This window comes from Cyprinodon variegatus, unplaced genomic scaffold (assembly GCF_000732505.1).
Source record: "Cyprinodon variegatus isolate N-32 unplaced genomic scaffold, C_variegatus-1.0 Scaffold267, whole genome shotgun sequence".
Lineage (NCBI taxonomy): Eukaryota > Metazoa > Chordata > Actinopteri > Cyprinodontiformes > Cyprinodontidae > Cyprinodon > Cyprinodon variegatus.
Window position 1 is genome coordinate 864,557 of NW_015150720.1, and position 19,841 is coordinate 884,397.

Below are 19,841 nucleotides of genomic sequence, written 5' to 3' on the forward strand. Positions count from 1 at the left end.
TTTAAAAGAGTAATTTGAACAGATTAATATGCATGGATATCGACGGTAAACTTAAATTGGGAGATAAACTTTCACCTATTTTAAGGTTTTATACTGTTACCACCATAATTTATAGTTTTGATGTTTTTTTTTTTCAGGTTGCTGTATAAATTTTACAATGTTGGCCAAAAGATCCAGATTGGCATCTGATCAGAGCTGCTTCTTCCACGTTTGTTCGTTCCTCTAAATGGATCCAGACATTAAAAAAAAAAAATTATGGCCATCCTCTTTCTCCTCTACAGCTGCAAAGTTAGACTTAAACTTTATTGTGAATACAAAATTAAATTTCGTTCAGTACACCTCTCAAGACATTTCCATTTCTAAAGTGCAGCAGTGATAAAATGTAAACATGTTGATTAGATTTAAATATAAGGCTGGTATATGATGTACAGTTTCCAACATTCAGCTTTTTTTTATAATCCACATTTTACACAACATTCAGCATTCTAATGGCAGTAGGGAAGAAGCTGTTTTGGAATCTGCTGGACCTGCATCAGATGCTTTGAAGTCTCTTCCCAGAGGGCAGCAGGGAGAACAGTCCAATGTGGAGGTCTGAGGGATCATTTATAATGTTATGGATTCGGGACACACAGCACTGGGATAAAATGTCTTTTATGGAGGGAAGAGGAGCCCCGATGATCCTCTCTGCTGTTCTCACTACTCTCCTCACCTTCTTCTAGTCTGCAGTGTTGCAGCCACCACACAGTGGTGTGCAGACTGTGGAGTTTAAGGATTCGTCTCATTTGAGACAGGTTCTTCCAGCAGATCTGTGTATCTCTGCAGGTTTTTCAGAGATGTGTAAGCGACTAAGCATTCTCTTCATTTAATGCTCTACTTGCCTGGCATGTTTAGGGTTAAGGTGTATGACCATGTTTCGTCCAAAGCATCTAATTGAAACACATGAATAATAAAATAAAGGAATGGATGCAAGTGCTCTTATAAAAGTTGCATACAAAAACATTTATTTCAAAATATTCAACAACGGCGCTTCATCCAAAATCATACAATATTTATACTTTGCAAAAACCTCCTCAGACAAATGAAAAATAACCATCTCAACAGAAAGCTTTACATTTTCCTGTACATGCAGTCATGGCATTTAAATACGATCTATTCGCCGCACTGACTAGTTTCTGTTGGCTTGTCAGTAAACAAACAGTCAGAATTTTATACATGCAGACCTGCATACAGAGAAATGCACAGCATAAATAATGGAACAGCTCAAAATGATATATTATAAACTAACAATAAAAAGGACTTTAAAGAAAAGGCATAGTTACTTAAAAAATCTCTGTAAACCAAGAAAACATAAATATGATTTAGTTTTTAATATGGTGGAAAACCCCCAAAATAAAACAAAATAAAAACACAAGAGTAGGTAGAACGCTGTTTGTCTACATTGTTACATGGACACATCTGTTCTTTCGATCCAATAACGTTGATTAAGTTTGAACACGAATACAGAAACTCACCTCTGGATTCAGGATCCACTTGGTTTAAAACATAAGAACTTTTCCTTTATGCAACTGTCCTTTCAGCTGTTATATTTTCTACTACCACCAGATGGCATCCAAGACTAAAAGAAGTCTTCTTTCCCACCAGGTAGGCTGCATACAACAATGCTCTGATTCAAACAGGTCTGATTTATATAGCTGCTGAAATAACTATAAAATATATTATTTGATTAGGTTTCAAAGGCCTCACTGGTGAACATTGAATCCGGTTAACACTTTCTAAAATTGGAAAATATTTGGGTTTTTTCCGCTTCCTATTCTACATGTAAACCTAAATACAGTAGTTTTAAATCAACTTAGCCCCCCCAAAAAATCCTGACTAGTTTTCTACAACAGTTACAGAATAACAGCATTAAGAACTTTACAGAAACAGTTTTCCTTTGTAAGGCACAGAGTTTTAGAAATTCCTTGGTGAAGGATATTTGCACAAACTGCAAAGATGATGCTTCCTGTTCAATAACCCAGAAGGTCTCTGTCAGTGCAGTATTGTGCTAATTAGTCCAGGCCACAAGATAGTGCATTTACCTAAATGGATTGATGCGTCTCTAGGATTGTTGTAAGAGATGGGATAACTTTGTAGCTGCTCCACTTGAATCTATAAAGGTCTAAAAGAAAAAAAAACAAAACTGTTATACAGAGTCATAAAAATGGCCAGGTGAGAAAACCTTGACGGTTGTTACCTGTCCTCACCACAGTCCTCTTCTAGCCAGGCCACTATTTTTCCCTCCCAGCCTGGAACTATTGCTCCATCCAGGAAGACCTAAAGAGATGATTACTGCCTGAAATAACTTCTGGTAAATTATAAAAGCTTTTAAACACTTAATATCACTACAGAGACAACGAAATTATGATTTTAAGTTAATATTAAAGTTTATTTGGAACAGTCACTGTCTTTTTGGGCATCTGTTTTTATCAGTGGCAAGATCACTGAGGTTCAAGAATGAAGCTAAAAACAAACAGCTCAAAATGTCCTTCTAAAGAAAAGGAAACCACAATATAAGGATTTCTAATTGGAACCTCTTTAACAAGAAGCTTCTGTTACATTGTTTTATGTTATGAATGCCAATTTATTTTTTTTCAAATGTTATTACAGGCAATAACTCTCAAATAATTTGCTAAAATCAAAGTGGTTGAAAATAATTATCTCCATCAAGGTGGTCATGTGTTGAATAGTACTGGTTTTGCTGTTTAGCAAAATGACAGACATGGTCGGATTGCACTACAATTTATAGCAAAGGTTTGTTTTAGTCTAAGTAATCCACATCTATGTTACCACTGGGCTGGACTATTGAGATGCCCTCTATGTAGGGGTTAGTGCGTCTCACATCTCCCTCCTCCAGATGGTTCAAAATGCTTTATGAGAAAAAATCTCCGCCTTTTTTGCCTCACTCCACTGGCTGCCCATATATTTCAGAATTCATTTTAAAATTATTTTAATTGCTTTTAAATCCCTGAATTATCCTGCCCCACCGTACCTCTCTTATAGCTTCTACATCCTTAACACCGACTCGCTCTCTCAGGTCAGCTGCGCCAGGTAGAGCTAGCTAAGAGGAAGCTCAGAGGGGACTGTGCTTTCGCCGTTCCAAGGCTCTGAAAAGATCTGCCTCAGCACATCAGACAGGACTCTTTCTCTGACTGTTTTTAAATCTCTTGACAAAACACTTTTTTGGCTTTTGACAAGACAATAGGCTTTATTTTCTTCTTTTATTCCTTTTCACATTTCATTGCTTTGATTGTGTGTTACTTTTACCCATGTTTGAGCCGTGTGGTCTTTCATCTGTGATGTTTTATCTATTTTTCTGTATAGCACTTTGGTCAGCTCTGGTTGTTTTATAAGTGCTTAAAAACTGCAATTAAAATGGATTGAGTAACTTTCAGTTAGAATGTGATCTGGAACTGGGAACTTTTTAGAGATTTCCTAAACATTGTGAGATATGGTTAGGTCTCTTAGTTCTAAGATAGCTTTCTCTCTGTTTTTAGCATCGTTACGAGTGGTTTCTATAAATGATTTGTGAAAAGTAAAATGCAAAGCTGTGACCTACTATTCAGCTACTTTTTTCTTCCTTTCCATCTTTGACTTACCTCCTCTTTAACAGTGCCAAACTCTGGGTCCAGAGCCTTGAAGTGGTACCTGTAGTTTCCCTCTCGATCAACAGCTGCCTTTACATCCTTCAGGGTTACTTCACCCAGCCTAGACAATATATGCAGAAAAAAATGGATATAAAACACATCATTTAGACTGTTTTCTCATTATCGCATTGACAGCTATACTTTCCCATACACCATAAAAGAATGTGAATATTTCAGAGTAAAAACACAAACTCTAACCTCTTAGGTATACTGATCATAGAGGGTGTCGGGGATTTTCCAGTAAAGTAAAGGATTTTTGTAGAAGAAGGAGAACCGTTGTGTGACTGACAATTCTCTGGAATAAATAGCAAAAAAAGTTTTTCCAGTTGGAAAAAAAAAAAAAAACTTTCCCTTTTGGTTGCAAATGTTAGAGATTAGAGATTCTCACGGAAGGAAGCCCAGGGGTCCAAATCTGTGTGCTGACTTTTCCGTCTTGGAGATTTTCCTCTTCCCTACCAGCAAAAAAAAACCAAACAAAAAAAACCAAACATATATTTTCATACGGTTCAAGAAAAAAAGTTAACAATCAATCTGTGCTGGGATTAATTTCATATTTATTTGTGGCTTTGAAGCAATGATACCCCAAAAATAATGGGTCCAGCCCTCCAAAGGGGCAATTTATGCTCAATGTCACACATTAATTGGTCTACCTGTATCTTCCTTAAGTGTGTCTACCTTCATGCTTTTAATATATTTATCAAATTAATAAACTCTATTTCCACTAGAGTGTTTCATCTCTACCCTTATCCTCATCACCTCTTCATCATCACTGCTCTTCATCATTTAGATGTGTCACTCTGACTATTATTTCCTGAACCTGACAGAAGGCTGTTAATCCGGCTGTTAATCCTGCAGGATAGTGGTTCTTCAGAACCAGTGGAGAGAACCACTGCAGTAGGAGGCTCTTTGAATCAGCCTCTTTAATTTCAGACAGCGGCAAACATTGGAAAATTTTTAGGGATTAATAATACTGTACGTTTTTAGAATAAGACAGAAAAAGTGGAGCCTCGAGAGATGATGGCATTTTGAATGGCCGTGAGTCGCATCAAAGCAGGTGGATGGAGAACTTCTGCCTTTACCGTCATCATTTAGGAGGCTCAATCTCAGCCTTCAATGGAAATATTTTATATTTTCTTCTAGGTTTGTTATCCGGTTGGAATACTCAATTCATCAAATCAACCCTTCAAACAAGAAGGCCTCTGCTTAACCTCTGCCCCTCTCCTATATGGAAACATCTAAACAAAAACATGCATAATTGATTTTCTATAAAGAGGACAATCAAAGGCCAGATACCCTGTGAGTCTGCAAAACATGCAGTCTGTCGATGAGTGATACTATCCCCTGCTCCAGGGTGTCCAGTGTATGGTGCTGCGGGTCGTGATCCCTGAAGCTGTTCCTCAGGCTCCTCAATGTGTCTCTGACCAGCTGGACCTCCTCCGCCTGCTAGCAGAGCGCAAACAAACACCCTTTCAGGTCAGACCTTAGGTTCACTGTTGTAATGCAAGCTAATCTGTTGAGATCATGGGCCGTGTGTGGTTTGAAATCAAGAAAGTAACATTACCATACAAACTGGTGTGGAATACCCACATTTGCCTGAGCTATAAACTGTGTGTTGGGGAATTTAAATCTTTGGCTCATACAGTCCAATCCATGGATTATGTGATCACCACCACAGGTCAAGCTGTGGTGTTATATAGGTGGGTGGAAATAACAGAAATGATTTTTATCTAAGAGGGGCTGCAAGATCATGTCAACCTAAATTCTTCAAAACTTAAATACAGTGAGCACCTGATTGAACTCCAACAAAAAGGGTTTTTTAAGCAGATAAAGCTTCGACTTTCACCTGCTTGTAATAATAAAAAAAAGAAAATCTCTACAAAGAAAACATGAACTGATTAACATCTCTGTCATGAGGAAGATCACTTACATCTGACACAGAAGGAGCTGAGTTTCCCGGGTAGGAATATCCATTGCTCTCTGCGCTGTTTGGGATCTAACAAAAAAAACACACACAACAGAGGTGTGAGTGAAGCGATGCAGGGGTGTTATACTAGCGGCAAACACACAGAAAAAATAACAAAGCTAATATAGTGAATTACCTCTTGCAGATTTCTACTCATCAACTCCTGCAGCTTCATATTTTTATGCTCCAGCTCTCTCTGTGCTTCAGCCTGTAATGAAGCAGCAGTCAAAAATTCAAAACTTATTTAAAAATGTAAGACCGCGGATAATAACTTATTGTTATGTTGGCAAAACTGCAACCTAAGTTTCACAAACAGAAAGACAAAGTGTGTTTTAAGAAGCATCAATTCCTGTTAATTCTCTGAGGTATCTATTAAACTTATAATGTGCCAGAGTTACCTCACTGTTACCATGACTTTAGTGCCTTATTTTGTTTTTGTTCCCTTATGTTTTAATATTAAATAACATTTTTGGGATGAATGTGTAATGATCTAATCTAGAGGCACTCTAGAATAGAGCTCAAAGTTATCTAATAGTATTTGTTCTTTACCAAATTTGCAAAGAAAGTACTTAAAGTGTGGAGACGCAGCATATTTAACCTTTGAACTTTTCTCATAGTTGTACCATAATATTTTAATACATCATTAAAAATGTAAAACATCATTTGTTGACTAGAGTCAAAATGACGTATCCTACAGCATCAGATGAGAAGAAAGGAGTTGATTTACCTAAAGAAAGCTAAATCCTTTAACAAAAATGTAAGGTGGATAAACAGTAGAGATGCAAAGCATCAGCTTGGCAGCACAAATTATGACAAATGTCAGTTGGCCAAACATTTTTATCCATCCAACCTGGAGTTTCTGGCTCTCTTCCAGTTTGTGTTTCAGCTGCAGGAGTAATCTGTCTTTCTGCCCGACGTCCCTCTGCATCCAACCAAACAGGGCATACATGTTAATTTCTTTATTCAAAGTAAAAAAAAAAACTAATTGGATGCTGACAAACAAAATAATTAAAGTGAGAGTTAAATTCAAGCCTGTCACCTTGCATTCACCCCACATTCTGTTGGATTCCTCCAGCTTCCACTTCACCTCCGCCTAAAGCAGAAATTATTTTAGCCGTATTACTGTGAGAAACTGCACAATCACAATTTAATAAATGGGATAAGAACTTTAAGAGAAGCCTAATTATATGTCATACATTCTGGTTGTTGAGTTCATCTTTTGTCATGCCAGCTCGGAGGATCTCCTGCTTCATCTGCAGGATAGAAGCTTCCTGAGCACACAGCCTCTGTTGCTGGGCATCCTGCAAAATAATCAAAACCTTATCCAGCAACATGTAAAAATAGAAAACATGATAAGAAGGAGTTTTTTTGTTTGTCTTACCTTAACTGCCTGCAGGTTTCTGATCTCCTGTTTGCAGAGCAACAGCTCTCTCTAAGCCGAACAACAAGGAACACAGTGAATGAAACATTAATCCTAAGGTCCATCACATAGTTTAAGATTTTCTTTCTAACAAAAAAGGTTTAAATAAAAATAAAAAATAAAAAGGTTAATAATTTACCTTTAGGTCCGTGATCTCTTCCATGCTCTGATCCAAACGTCCGCGAGTGACTACCTGAAAGAAGAGAGAGGAGTAGAATAAAGGGAAACTGATATCCGTGTCCCTCTGTGACATACGCAAGCACGCCCGCACTCAGAAATGGCAAGAAGTAACGTGATCTGCAGCAAGCAAAAAAACTGGAAAGATCCAGAATCGAGACAGAAAAGTAGCAGACGCACAGAAAATTAAATCTACATTCAAAAGAGATAAACTAAAAAAACAACAACAACCTACCAGCTGTTGTTCAGCATTGACTGGCTCCAACGTCAGAGACACATCCTGTTCATCCTCAGGGAGAGAACCATTCAGCAACAGAGCCTGGAAAAACACCCAGAGTCCAACATGTGACACCAATTCATGCTTTGGGGTGAGGCTCCTCACCCAATGCCTGACAAACTAGCCTTTATTTCCAGTGAAGAGTTGTTGAGAAAAACCCAAACAAACAAGTTAAAAGCTCCTGACTAAAGATTAAACATGTTAGCAATCCAATATATCCTACAAGAATATTAGCATTGACAGATTTAGCAGTGGAGGAACAGGAACTTCATTTTACAGCCTCCTCTATGAAGATGTAGAAATATAGGTTTTATCATTTTTACTAAATTCTTTCCCTGTTCAACCCAAGCATGAGGTTAGAGGCGCATTTTAAGAGATGTGGTCGAATAAGACACAAAAATAAATGATGATTTGAGAATTAAGGTATTATAAACAAGTTTAACACATTAAAGAAGAATGATTTCCAAACTATAATCAGGTTTACAGAAACATAGTTTTATACAGTGCAGTCAGATTATACAGTGGCATAATCTCACACTAAAAGAGAGATTACATCTAAGATCAAAGAAAAAGCTGATACCCTTAAAAGAGGATCAAACCTTTTACGATGTGATACTTGAATTCTTAAAGGAGCAGTGAGTAAAAATGAAATAAAGTGTTTCAAATCAGAAAGTCCTCAGGCCATGGATAGAACCCAGGGAAATCTTGCTGCGACGCAACAGTTCTAACACCTGCAGCATTTTACAGACATCAGATCAAACACTGGAGTTTAAAAGAGAGATCTTCAGTATGATATTAAGTGACTGCAATGAAAGACTGATTCTTTTTAAAGGTGCTTTTTAGGGCTGAAACAAATTAATCGGATTAATCGATTATTGAAATAAACGTCAACAAATTTAGTAATCGATTAATCATTACCCGGAGTATAGAGACTCTAAATGTACTTTTAACTGACAGAACAACTAACAGCAGTAATTGTATCAAAATTGTAGGAAAACATAGAAGAATTTTGCTTTTAAGATAAAAATATATTTTTAATCTCTATATATGCTCTGTCCAGAACTCTTCAAGTGGAAAAGTTTTAGCTTCACCTGGTTTAATTTAGTGAAAAATCTTCTTTATGGAACATTTGGCTATAAGAATATTAATTGATTAATTGAAAAAATAATCAACAGATGAATCCATTTAGTTTCAGTCCTAGTGCATTGCCTAAGTGTAAAAGGTTAATATCTTTCTTTCATTCCCACACATGCCCTTACAACTGCTGAACATATAAAACGAGTTTTCCTCTTTTTACCATGAGTGGCCATGGACTCCACTAGTCAAAAAAAATTATCTGCAAAACTCTCAAACTTGAGCTATGCTTCTTTATTATTAAAGCTTTTTGGTAAAAATGATAGTAGTGTGCCAGCGTTCCGAGGTGAGCTGAATGTAATGATTGTTTCAACGCGTTTATTGAAGGTAATGACTCCTGAGGCCTTTAGACCGGGCCGCACCGTACGACTGATTCAGGAACCGGTTCGCCTGTTTGTAGGCTTTTGGAAATAAAAGGTGCATCAAAGCGCTGCTGATTCTCCCTTCACATTTTCTTGAGTTGGATTTCAAAGCTCCAAAAAGAGGAACAACACATTAGCAAAGTTACTTCTGAATAAAAAACAATAAGCATCTTTCCCTGCTAACATAAGCAGTTAATAAGTAACCCTCCCATCTGCTTGTATTATAAAGATACATTTATTTTCTTTATTGCCATTACACAAACACTATTCAATTATTTACTCAATTTATTTTACACAAAAAATATCACATTAGAGTAATCGCTGCTCCTATGTTATATCTACTGTCCATATGAAATCACTATAGAGCAGATGAAGCATCACAACTCTTCGGCTAGTGAGATGAGCAATTGAGTGGAAAGCCTCAGGGCTTCAAGACGCTTTATCACGGCATCACAAAAAAAATGGAAACAGTGATACAACGATGCGCATGGTACACTGCATACCCATGCTGCTGGGTTTCAAAGAAATACTGCAAACTAGTGGCATGGATGGGAATCACATTCTTTTAACATTTCTATTAGTGATGGAATGGGTACATGGAGGCTGTTAAACATTATGTATGCAATTTATAAACAAACAAACAACAAACTGCATCTTTATGGACTTTATGGATAACTTTATTTTGGATTGCTTCCCTAAAACTATTTTTCATGATACATTTTATTGCTCCTGGTTATAAAATAATACTCATCTTTAATTATTGTTAAAATAAGAGAAGACTCTCCAGCTTTAGCCTCTTCATACCTGTAAAGCAGACACCATCTTCCGTGTTTCTTTCACCTCCTTCTCCAGGGTTTCACTCAGAGAATCCTCCAATGCTATCTGCGCTACATCATTAGCTGACTCCACTATAGACACAAAGATACAGACAGCAGCGTTACAAAAGCCGAGTGAGAACACTCTGATCTTTACAAATAGGCTCGACAGAACGTACCGCTGCTCTCCTGCTCCTGCTGCAGGCTGTCATGCGGCTGTCGATCCGAGGTGCTGCTCTGCTGACTTCCTGGCGACGACAGTGGAGTCACGGAGCTGAGGCTCGCAAAAGAGAAAAAAGTACTAATTAATCCTCATTTCGTAAATGTTTCATCAGACAAGCTAGATAACTTTAAAGCCAATGGAGAAGGATTTCTTTTTGAGTTATGGAAACAGTTTTCAGGCCACAGACTTGGAATAGTATTCTTCTACCTTCCTTTATCAAACTTCTTAAAAGACATCTGTACGGGCAAGTCACAGCTTTATAGAGACCATAAAAAGCACACAAAGTTCTGACTCTAGTGAAGCTCGTTTGCTTTTGCAGATCTTATATTTGCATTAAGCATCTGGACAGAGGTTGAGCCTCAGCATCTGATGGATCCAGCTTCTCTGAACCCTTTTTGTTAAGTCTTGATCAATGAGATACTTAAGGAGCATCAGTTGCATGGGCTGCAGGTAACCTATAAACACTCCAAGAAGCAAATCCTCATCTGCAGTCAAACTAAATTTGAACCATTTTTTTACCATCATGCCCAATGGTGTAAATGATAATGCTGTTAGCTATTAGCATAAGAAGATAAAAATAAAAACAGTATATCTGTAATAGCTAGGAGACTTTGGTAGATTATAACAATGCATGTTTTTCAATGCGTCACATTCCCAATAAACTACATTATCAATCCAGAATAAACTCAGATATTATGAACACGGTTTAGAAAACAACTCTGAACAAGTCACAAAGCAGCTTTCTCCATTATTGTTGAAAATGATAAATTGACAAAAGTTAGTAGCCATCGTGTGCGCTACATCATGTCTCTTGATTGCTGCTTTCAGCACAGCCGCAGTCAAGGTTCCTTAATTCACATTACTTTTTTTTTTTGCTCAAATATTAATTATAGAAAAGAGGGACTATCAGAGAAGGAGACAATACATAGAAAATAGCATTATGTGAAAATGCCACAAAGCCCTCAGTATTATTTAAGTTGAAATAGCTCAAATCACAGAGTATCTTTGCCTTGTCTTACCATTTAATCTGGGTCCCCCCCATAGTGTTGTCACAAACAGTCTGGCTGCCACTGAACTCTTTAAAGGAGAAAACACTTCGCTCCTGCCCTGTTATAGCCCTTAGGAGCTTCAAAAACTCATGACAACTTCTGTATCCTTATGCTCTCAAGCCCCGCCCCCTTAGCTTCTAGACGGCTATGCGTTACCGTGGCAACCGGTGCAGCTGACATTGACCGGCATCTCTCACTGAAGCTATATGACTGGTAAATTGTTCTCAGTTTAAAATGTACTCAAATGCGGCAGCAAGCTGGTGAAAATTTGAGGACTTGAAGCCGTTATGCTCAACTTTACTTAAATATAAAAACCCCAGAAAACGAACCGTCACAGCAGGCATGTGACTGCAGGAAATACAGACAGATCATTTCTTTTAACCAACTATTAAGTCCTGTGTTTATTTTGGATGTGTTTTAAGCTAACGGACACCAATGCTCACCAGGTTACAGCTTAGAGAAAAAAAAGATCAAAGTCATATGCTCCGCCAGGCTGCAAGGCACACATTCCCACATACTATTAATAAACCATAGAACACGATTGACTGTCGGAATCTGAAAAGGGATAAATATGTGAAAAAACAACATGGCTGTAGGCAAAGAAAAATAAAAAGTCTGCAGAAAAGGTGTTTCCCTTTTTTAAAAGAAGCTCAATGTTATAAAATATGAACCATTTATGTTAAATAGAATCAAATCAGCCTTTTCTAACACTTCAAGCCAGAAAGAGACTAAAGATTTTATGTTAATGAATTAAAGCTGATTTAGTTTACGTCTGTAAAAACGTATTTTTAGAGCTCCATTAAAATCCAAGGCCTCCTCTGTCTTAACACCTAATAAGGATATTGCATGTACAATTATATGTTAGTCACTCTCTAAGCATCATATCACTCTACTAAATCAAATATTGATGCTGTTTGCTTTATGTAACTGTTTAATGCTCTAATTACTACCAAATATTAAATTTTTATCCTAAACATAAGCAAATTAAGTTGTATTTAAATAGCAAGAAGAGATGAATTTCAACATCATTCTGTCACTTAATGCTGAATAGACGTTTATGCTCAAACTGGGATTGCTTGTTTTAGGTAACTATTTTATGGTTAAATTTAATACTTAAAATTACGTTTTTGTACTGAAATTAGTAGGTTTCATCATTTTTAAATGATAGATTTTAATTCAACTAAAGATAACCAAAGTAATTCAACCTAGTCCTGACACTATAAATGCATTCAGCCAAATTCATATCTGCATTTAATGGGACGGAACTTGTTTTATAGTATAATTTCTTTACCATTCGACTACAATATACGAACATGATCACAAAGTGGACATTACTTTGTTTAACTTAGGGCTAAAATAATTAATCGGATTAATCGATTATTGAAATAATCGTCAACTAATTCAGTATTCATTTAATCATTAACTGGAGCAGAGACTCTAAAACATGCTTCTAACTGACAGAGCAGTAACTATACCAAAATTGTGAAAAAAATATATAAAGATTTTGCATTTTAGAATAAAACTAAACGTTTTCTCATGTCAGTATACTCTATTATACTTTTACTTCCATAAAAAAATCTTCTTTAAGAAACCTTTCACTATTTGATTATTAATTGATTAATCAAAAGAATAATTGACAGATTAATCTATTAGCAAAATGAAGGTTAGTTGCAGCCCTAATTAAATTAATTTTATGCAGAAGCAAATTACCTGCTGAAATGAGGATTAACCTGCTCTTCTGGGCCTCCTCTTTCATACTGCTGGACCAGAGCACGAACACAAACGCTCTTTTCTCCATCCAAGCCCCTTCCACTGAAACAGCACACACAAAATAAAAACAGTGTAATTAAATGTCCAAGTCATCTTCTTTACTATCTTTGCATGACCAGATGAGCCTCAGTCCATCAGCTCAAATAGAGGATCATCTATTTTTATGAATTGTTTCTCCATGAGAGGACAACAAATCCTGATCTGATATGCAGCATCTGTCTGCAGGCTAAAACAGAGCAGAATAAATAATTTTTAAATTACATAAATTGTTTTCCATGCTGAACACTTTGAGGACATATCATGCTCAAACTGACTTTTGTTTAAACAAAACTTAGAAATGAACATCTTTCATTGTCATTATTTTGACTATTCATTGAAGATCCTGCTTTTGTGTCTAAAACAGTCTGTTTGGCGCCCCCCGATGTTTAAAAACTGTACAGCATCTGATTTTGAATCACTACACATATTGTGACATCAGAAGAACTGATGTCAGGAGGTCAGCTACTGTGGGGAATGAAGGCAGCTCTGTCTCCTGCATTCCTCTGTATCCTGTAGGGATAGGAATAATGAGATTTGTGATCTTTTTATCGATTTTCAGGTTAGAAATGTATTAGCCTAGACTTCAGTAAATTTATTTAGCATTCATTGACTTTCCTGACGACAGCCAGCTTTCATCCCCTGTTTACTGGTCCTCCTTTAAATGGAGTATTGTTATACTAGTGGTTTAAGATGTGTCTTTAAATTAAAACAAACAGGAAGACTTTTTTTCTGAAAGCTTTTTTCAAACATAATTAACTGCTGAAGGAAATAATCTATCAGTATCAAGAAGAAGTTATACAGTAATGTTCAGTTTTAACTGCTAGTGAGTTAAATGGTGCAAAGTTAATCTAATGGTGACAATGCTTTCAGTTCAGCTGATGCGTATTCTTCAGTGATTTGGATTGGTAACAGTGAGTAAAATCTCAAAAAAAAAAAAAAAATGATAAAGGGATTGGCAAAAATATGCTCTGATACTGCAGTTCCCTTTTTTTTAAATACCGTAATACATCTATCCCACTACCTTTAAGCATAACATCTTGACTTTTTGTTTTTACTGATTAGCAAGAACCATTAATTTCCTTTTTACTGTTATGAACACTTATTAGTATTAGATCTCTTAAATTAACCAAAAACAGTACATTTTCATCTTAAGCAGGAGCCCAGTCAGGATGCTCTTATAAATCCAGGATAAAAATATGCCCGTTAAGCCAAAGAAGGAGACTTCTCAGAAGAGTGGCGAAAAAAAACAAGAAGGCAAAGCAAAAAGTTTAGAGAAAATTTGCTTTTTTGGTACCTACTTTGGTGTGATCTTAAAGACAGACTAAAGTTTGCTTTAATTTGACAAACTGTTTCATAATTTGCAGCAGGATTTAGTGTCTGACTATGGATCAGTTTTTGTCACAGCCCAGAATCTGTATTATTATCATCAATATCTATACAATTTAAATAAGATATAGAAGCTGGATTACAAAGTGGATATTTGTTTCTTAGAAGACTAATTAGAGTTTATGCAGAAGCAAAGTCCCTGCTAAGATGAGGGCTCTTCTGCTCATCTGCAAGCTAAGTTCATCAGATCTGACCAAAAACCAAACCTATGTCAGGACTCAACTACAAGTTACAAGATATAGATTGTAATACACCCCTGATTCAAGAACAGCTAAAGTAAGAAAAGTTTTTTTTTTTCAAATGTTTTCCTCTCATGCTGTCAATAATACTGACAAACCTGTTGATTCGGGCAAAACGTGTTGGCAGTGAGGCATCCAGGCGTGCAGATGCCAAAGTAGCAGCGGCACCTTGAGCCAATGCAACTGTGGACAGAGGGTTGTGGCTTGTGCTGCCTCCGGTTAAGCTACGCCCACTTCCAGATGCAGCCCTCTGACTTGCTGAGGGTTTGAAATGGGCTGCCAGGGCCAGAATGATCCTCATTATAGGTTTCAGGTTGCCATCGATGATGTCTAAAAAACCCAAAGCAAAAGGTGTGATGATAGATAATTCCCTTTCAAAATGTTTAATAAATGATAAAAAAATGGGTATGTTTTTAAACTGTCACATGCTGTCTGACTATAAAGCCTGATCAGAAGATACAGTTTGAGTTTCGGCAGAAAAAGCAAGTTTCTACGAGTCTACCGGCACGCTAGAATGATAATAAGCAATGAGTTCATTATAATAACTAATCTATCAGTATACAGAGAAGGTAGTGTGCCGAACAAAGCAGAGAGGAGACGTGCAAGGTTAGATCATTTTAGCAGTTTAAATTTATCTCTGACAAGTCTATGACTAAAACTGACTGTTGCTGAGATTAGATCTGAAAATCGTAGTTCATTAATGTAACACACTTTTGAAACGGAAAGAAGAGTGTAATAAAAATAAATTCTTGTGGTTTACCTTTTGCAGATATATGCGGCATTCGTATGTTTCTGGAGGAAATGAACTGCAAGACTTCCTCCACATTTTTTTTGCTTTCCTCTTTGTTCAGCGGGGGAATGTAGACTCCTTGCAGGACCTCACCAGCTGCCAAAAGAAAAAAAAGCATACAGTACTGGAGAATTGTAGCATTGCTGCCTTGCAGCAAGAAGGTTCTGGGTTCAATTCCTGGCACGGAGTCTGTCTGCATGGAGTTTGCATGTTCTCCCTGAGCATGTATGGGTTCTCTCCGGGTACTCTGGCTTCCTTCCACAGTCAAAAAACGTGACTGTTAGGTTAATTGTTTTCTCTAAATTCTCCTTAGGTCAGTGTGTGTATGAATGGTTGTTTGCCCTGCGATGGACTGTCGACCTGTCCAGGGTGTTCCCTGCCTCTCGCCTGTAGACAGCTGGAAACAGGCACCAGCACCCTCGCAACACCACTTGGGATAAGCATGACGGAAAATGGATGCATGGATGGACTGATAACCCAATCAGGATTCTTTATTCATTTACCCATTCCAGTGTATTTAGAAAAGGCATTTGCTAAAGGCTTCTGCTACTGATGTTTTCTTGCAGAACAGGTTGCAAAGTGCCTGGCTAAAGGTCTCAAACTCCAGATCCAAGGAGCTGTTTTCTAGGAACGTTTTGCTGTATCGTTGCTCCAAAACAACTGACTCAAACAACTGGGTTGCCTCCTCAGGATGTCATCTAGTTTTGTAGCCACAGTGATACAATAAGACATTTAATGTATTTTATGTGATTGTCTGAAGTCCAGTCACTCTTATACTAAAGTCAATTATAAAGGCAGAAATTCATCCTGATTGATCAGATCATCATAATAATATGTGTAAAAATTATTTAGCTATTGGAGACCCGCATAGAAAACAGGCCATGATTTTTTTGGTAAATAGTTTTAAACAGCAGCACTTGGGATGTCCTATGAATATAATTATAAGTTTAGTTTAGTCAGGGCTTATTAACACCGTATTTACACAGATTAGTTAAGAAAAACATTAAAAACATGTTCGGAATGACTCTACTATATATTACATTTAAAATTTTAAATATAAAAATAAACTCATCTGAGATACAGTGCCCGAAAAAAGGAAATGAGGTTTACTAAAGCATCTGTACATACCTTTTCCAATAGAGTTACTTTAACAAGTGGTACATTGGAGTGTGTGTAAATCATGTGTGTGTATATTTACCAACAATTTCTATCAGTTGCACAAGAACAACACCATCCTGCAGATCATGTCTGAGGTCTGCAATGGGCTGCAGGCCTGGCTTCCTCTTCAGCTGAGAGTTCACCCAGGAAACATATGCTGCCAGCTGCTGCTGCAGGTCGTCCATCACACACCGCAGACAGACACATACACAGATGCAGGGCTTAGTGATTTGGGCCACAGGAAGCTCAGACAAATAAGAGCCTTTGTTGCTTATGTTAGGACGGGACAGAGGGAGGGAGGTCAGCCTATTGTCCCAGTATCCTTTAGTAACAACTTTGCTTTCGCTCCCTCATATCGCTCCACTCCACCAATTTAATCACTACTGATTATCTCACATAGTAGCTTATCGTAACCTGGATAAACCACAAAGAAGGTAGACATTTTAAACATGGCAGCGGTAATTTGAAGTTGGGGTTCCGGTGGAATTTAGCTTCATTGGCTACAGGGTGAGGAGATGTAGCTTATAAACTATACTCAACTTTAGCTCAACTCATAAACTTACTAAAAATAATTATAAAGCGCATTTTTTAACCGAAAGTTTACTAGTTGAACAATTCTATATTTCTAAAACGAAACACCTTTTCATTTCTAGCACTAAGTAAAGCTCACGCGATTTTCAGGCTAGCTAACAGGTTATCAGATAATTTACCGGACGGACAGACGGCAGTAACGATGGTTACTGAGCGTTACCTCATTGTATCCTCCATGGAGAACCTCGTCCAGCAAACTTCCTCTTGAGAGTGAAGCGATCATCTTTTATCCAGAAACTCCATTTAAGACAGCTAGCCGGCTAGCTGTCACAGCAGGAGCCTGAACAACGGGCGGACCCCCGTTACTAACCACTGCTGGACTCAAACAAACGTCAGACAATTGATGGCTCTGAGCAGGCTACCGTTACTCTGGACAGCAGACCGTTTGTCAAGGCAGCCTTTACTTAAATAAAACTGTATCCGGTGGTACTTCACAATAAAATACCTGACCGGAAATCATATTCTAAAAGTTTGGGGATGTACTTTATTTCTATAGTTTTAAAATATAAATACAGATTAACTTTATTTTTGAAAGAGTAGAGCTGGTTTAACTGAAAGGGCTTCCTTTCTCCACTAAACATTCGTGCTCCCTTGAAACACCTAATCTCAGAATTCTGACTTTTTTCTCAGAATTTCTGGCCTTTTTCACAGAATTTCTGACTTTAGTCTCAGAATTCAGACTTTTTTCTCAGAATTTTGATTTTTTTTTTTTCTCAGAATTTCTGACTTTAATCTTAGAATTCTGAATTTAATCTCAGAATTCTGACATTCCCCCCCCCCCCCTATTAAACCAAAATAAAATGTAAAAATCAGTTCACTTTTTAAAATTTTTCAGTAGCCCTAAACTGTGAAAAAATATTTGCTCCTTAAAGATTTTGTCAGTTTTTATTTTGTTTCACCAAACCAGATTTACAATTAGACCAATATATATATTAAGAAAGCAGTTTTCTGACATCATGAGCATCATGTGAATAAGTATTTGCCTCCTAAATCTAACAACAGTTTCCATGCTTATAGCAGAAACAACTTCCATCAAATTGGCCTGATATTTAGTTACCTAAAAGTAATTTCAAACTTGAACTTTTTATATGTTTATTCTTCTGAAACCACAGGGGCTTTGCTTATACTCCAATGGTGTACGTCTACTTTCAAAATAGGGTGGAAAAAAACAAACAAAAACAAATCGTTAAGGGGAAAAAAATATTGTAGAAATAAACAATTTAAGAGGGAAATAGATATGAAGAAAATCCCAGAGTGGAAAAAAACACACACATCAAAATGTGTTAAATACTCATGTTTCTAAATCTTGCAAAAATTTTAAAGTCTTCATATAAGAATGGTTACAGTTTAAATTTCTTTATTATGGCTTTTATTTTCTCTTAAATGTTCCAGCATACAAGAAACAACGTTCAAAATATAACTGTATTGTGGCAATTCAGTACTAAACTAATGCTATGATAAAATACTGTTTAACTTCTACTGCCAAGCAAACACTTCCTGCTTCTTCAATTGACAAGAAATCTAGTGGAAATCATGCTATTAATAAGATGCTATTGCTCAGAGTGGAAACTGCTTGAGAATTTGTTCCTGTTTTGTTGGACCAGTGAAAACTCTTCCTAGGAGTGAATAGTGATGGCTAGACAGCCGCTTTCAAGGTACAGAACCACCTGTAACAAAGAACATAAAGAAAATATTTAGCAATTTGTTTCTTGACAGCTAACTCTATAACTATGCAGCTTTATATGTTGTAGTTTCAGACAGCTTTACCTAAAGCTGCCAAATACAAGGGGGATTCATAGTTACTAGTGAATAAGGGTAAGTAAGCAGGATGTTTGGTTGATGACTTTATTAAAGCCGCTAGATAGATCTGGTTGTCAATTTGTAAGGAAACGTTTTGAGCATCCTTGCCTTATGCTACTTGATTTCATAGCAACCAAACAGTTTTTACCACAAAGCCAATTAAAACAAATAAAGTTATCTTCAGTTAGCATCATTATAAATGAAGACTAAATTGGGAACTATTTGTCTAAGAAATATTTTTTTTTTCAAAGGTTTTTCAGATGGTGGGGTAATATTAGACCTTTATCACTGTACATGCATCAATAATAAACTATTTATTTATTTTTTATATTTCATGGCTATACTGGTAAATCTGAAGACATTATAGACAGTTAGGATATAATCCATCGAAAGATTTTGGAGTTACTTTAAGATTAATATTTTCTAGAATTCATTTTGATAATTCAAATAATTATTGTTGGATAATTTAAATGCTTGTTTGAAAATAACCATATTTATATACAACAAATGTTTAAAATCAGAGACTCAACCAGATGTTTTCCTAATTTAGCAGTAAATTAAACTGTATATATCCCATGCAAAAGAAAGTATTTTTCCATCACTTCGTTAACACTACAAATCCTAGAATGTGTAATATGCATTAGGAGTCACATTAGAAATTGATTTGCTAAAAGGGGAGATTCTTAGACATTTTTTTCATGAAATAGTTCAATTGATCGATTGATTGACTTTAAGAAGAATGTTCCAAAGGAAGAAATAGGTGCATGGGATATATACAGTATATACAGTGCGTCCATATATGACAGCTTTTTTTATTTTATTTTTATTTTATAGTAGGGTTATTACATAGGGTTATTGCACAGGGTGATTACATGGGTATTTATATAGATGGATAGTTATATATATAGTTATTTCACTGGATGTAACAAATAATTCCCTGCCTTTAGCCTGTGCATGTAGAAACA

At 36.5% G+C, this 19,841-nt stretch overlaps 1 protein-coding gene across 3 annotated transcripts; it reads right to left on the reverse strand.

Moving 5' to 3' along the window:
- Positions 1-989: 989 nt before the first annotated feature.
- dixdc1 (DIX domain containing 1) lies at positions 990-17,461 on the reverse strand. 3 transcript variants are annotated; one of them, XM_015382825.1, is made up of 21 exons: positions 17,237-17,461; positions 16,526-16,655; positions 15,298-15,423; positions 14,636-14,867; positions 12,814-12,915; positions 10,011-10,105; positions 9,821-9,924; positions 7,479-7,562; positions 7,206-7,259; positions 7,028-7,078; positions 6,843-6,947; positions 6,686-6,739; positions 6,497-6,568; positions 5,783-5,854; positions 5,611-5,676; positions 4,977-5,126; positions 4,072-4,135; positions 3,882-3,978; positions 3,636-3,744; positions 2,234-2,313; positions 990-2,158 (listed from the first exon to the last, which is right to left on the reverse strand). In XM_015382825.1, the coding sequence occupies exons 1-21, from the start codon at positions 17,297-17,299 to the stop codon at positions 2,149-2,151; spliced, it is 1,920 nt and encodes a 639-aa protein (XP_015238311.1). In that variant the 5' UTR covers positions 17,300-17,461; the 3' UTR covers positions 990-2,148. The 3 variants fall into 3 exon arrangements, with proteins under 3 accessions (XP_015238311.1, XP_015238310.1, XP_015238312.1); XM_015382824.1 differs by having other exon boundaries at positions 10,011-10,111; XM_015382826.1 differs by lacking the exon at positions 16,526-16,655 and having other exon boundaries at positions 10,011-10,111; positions 17,237-17,381.
- Between the last annotated feature and the right edge of the window lie 2,380 nt (positions 17,462-19,841).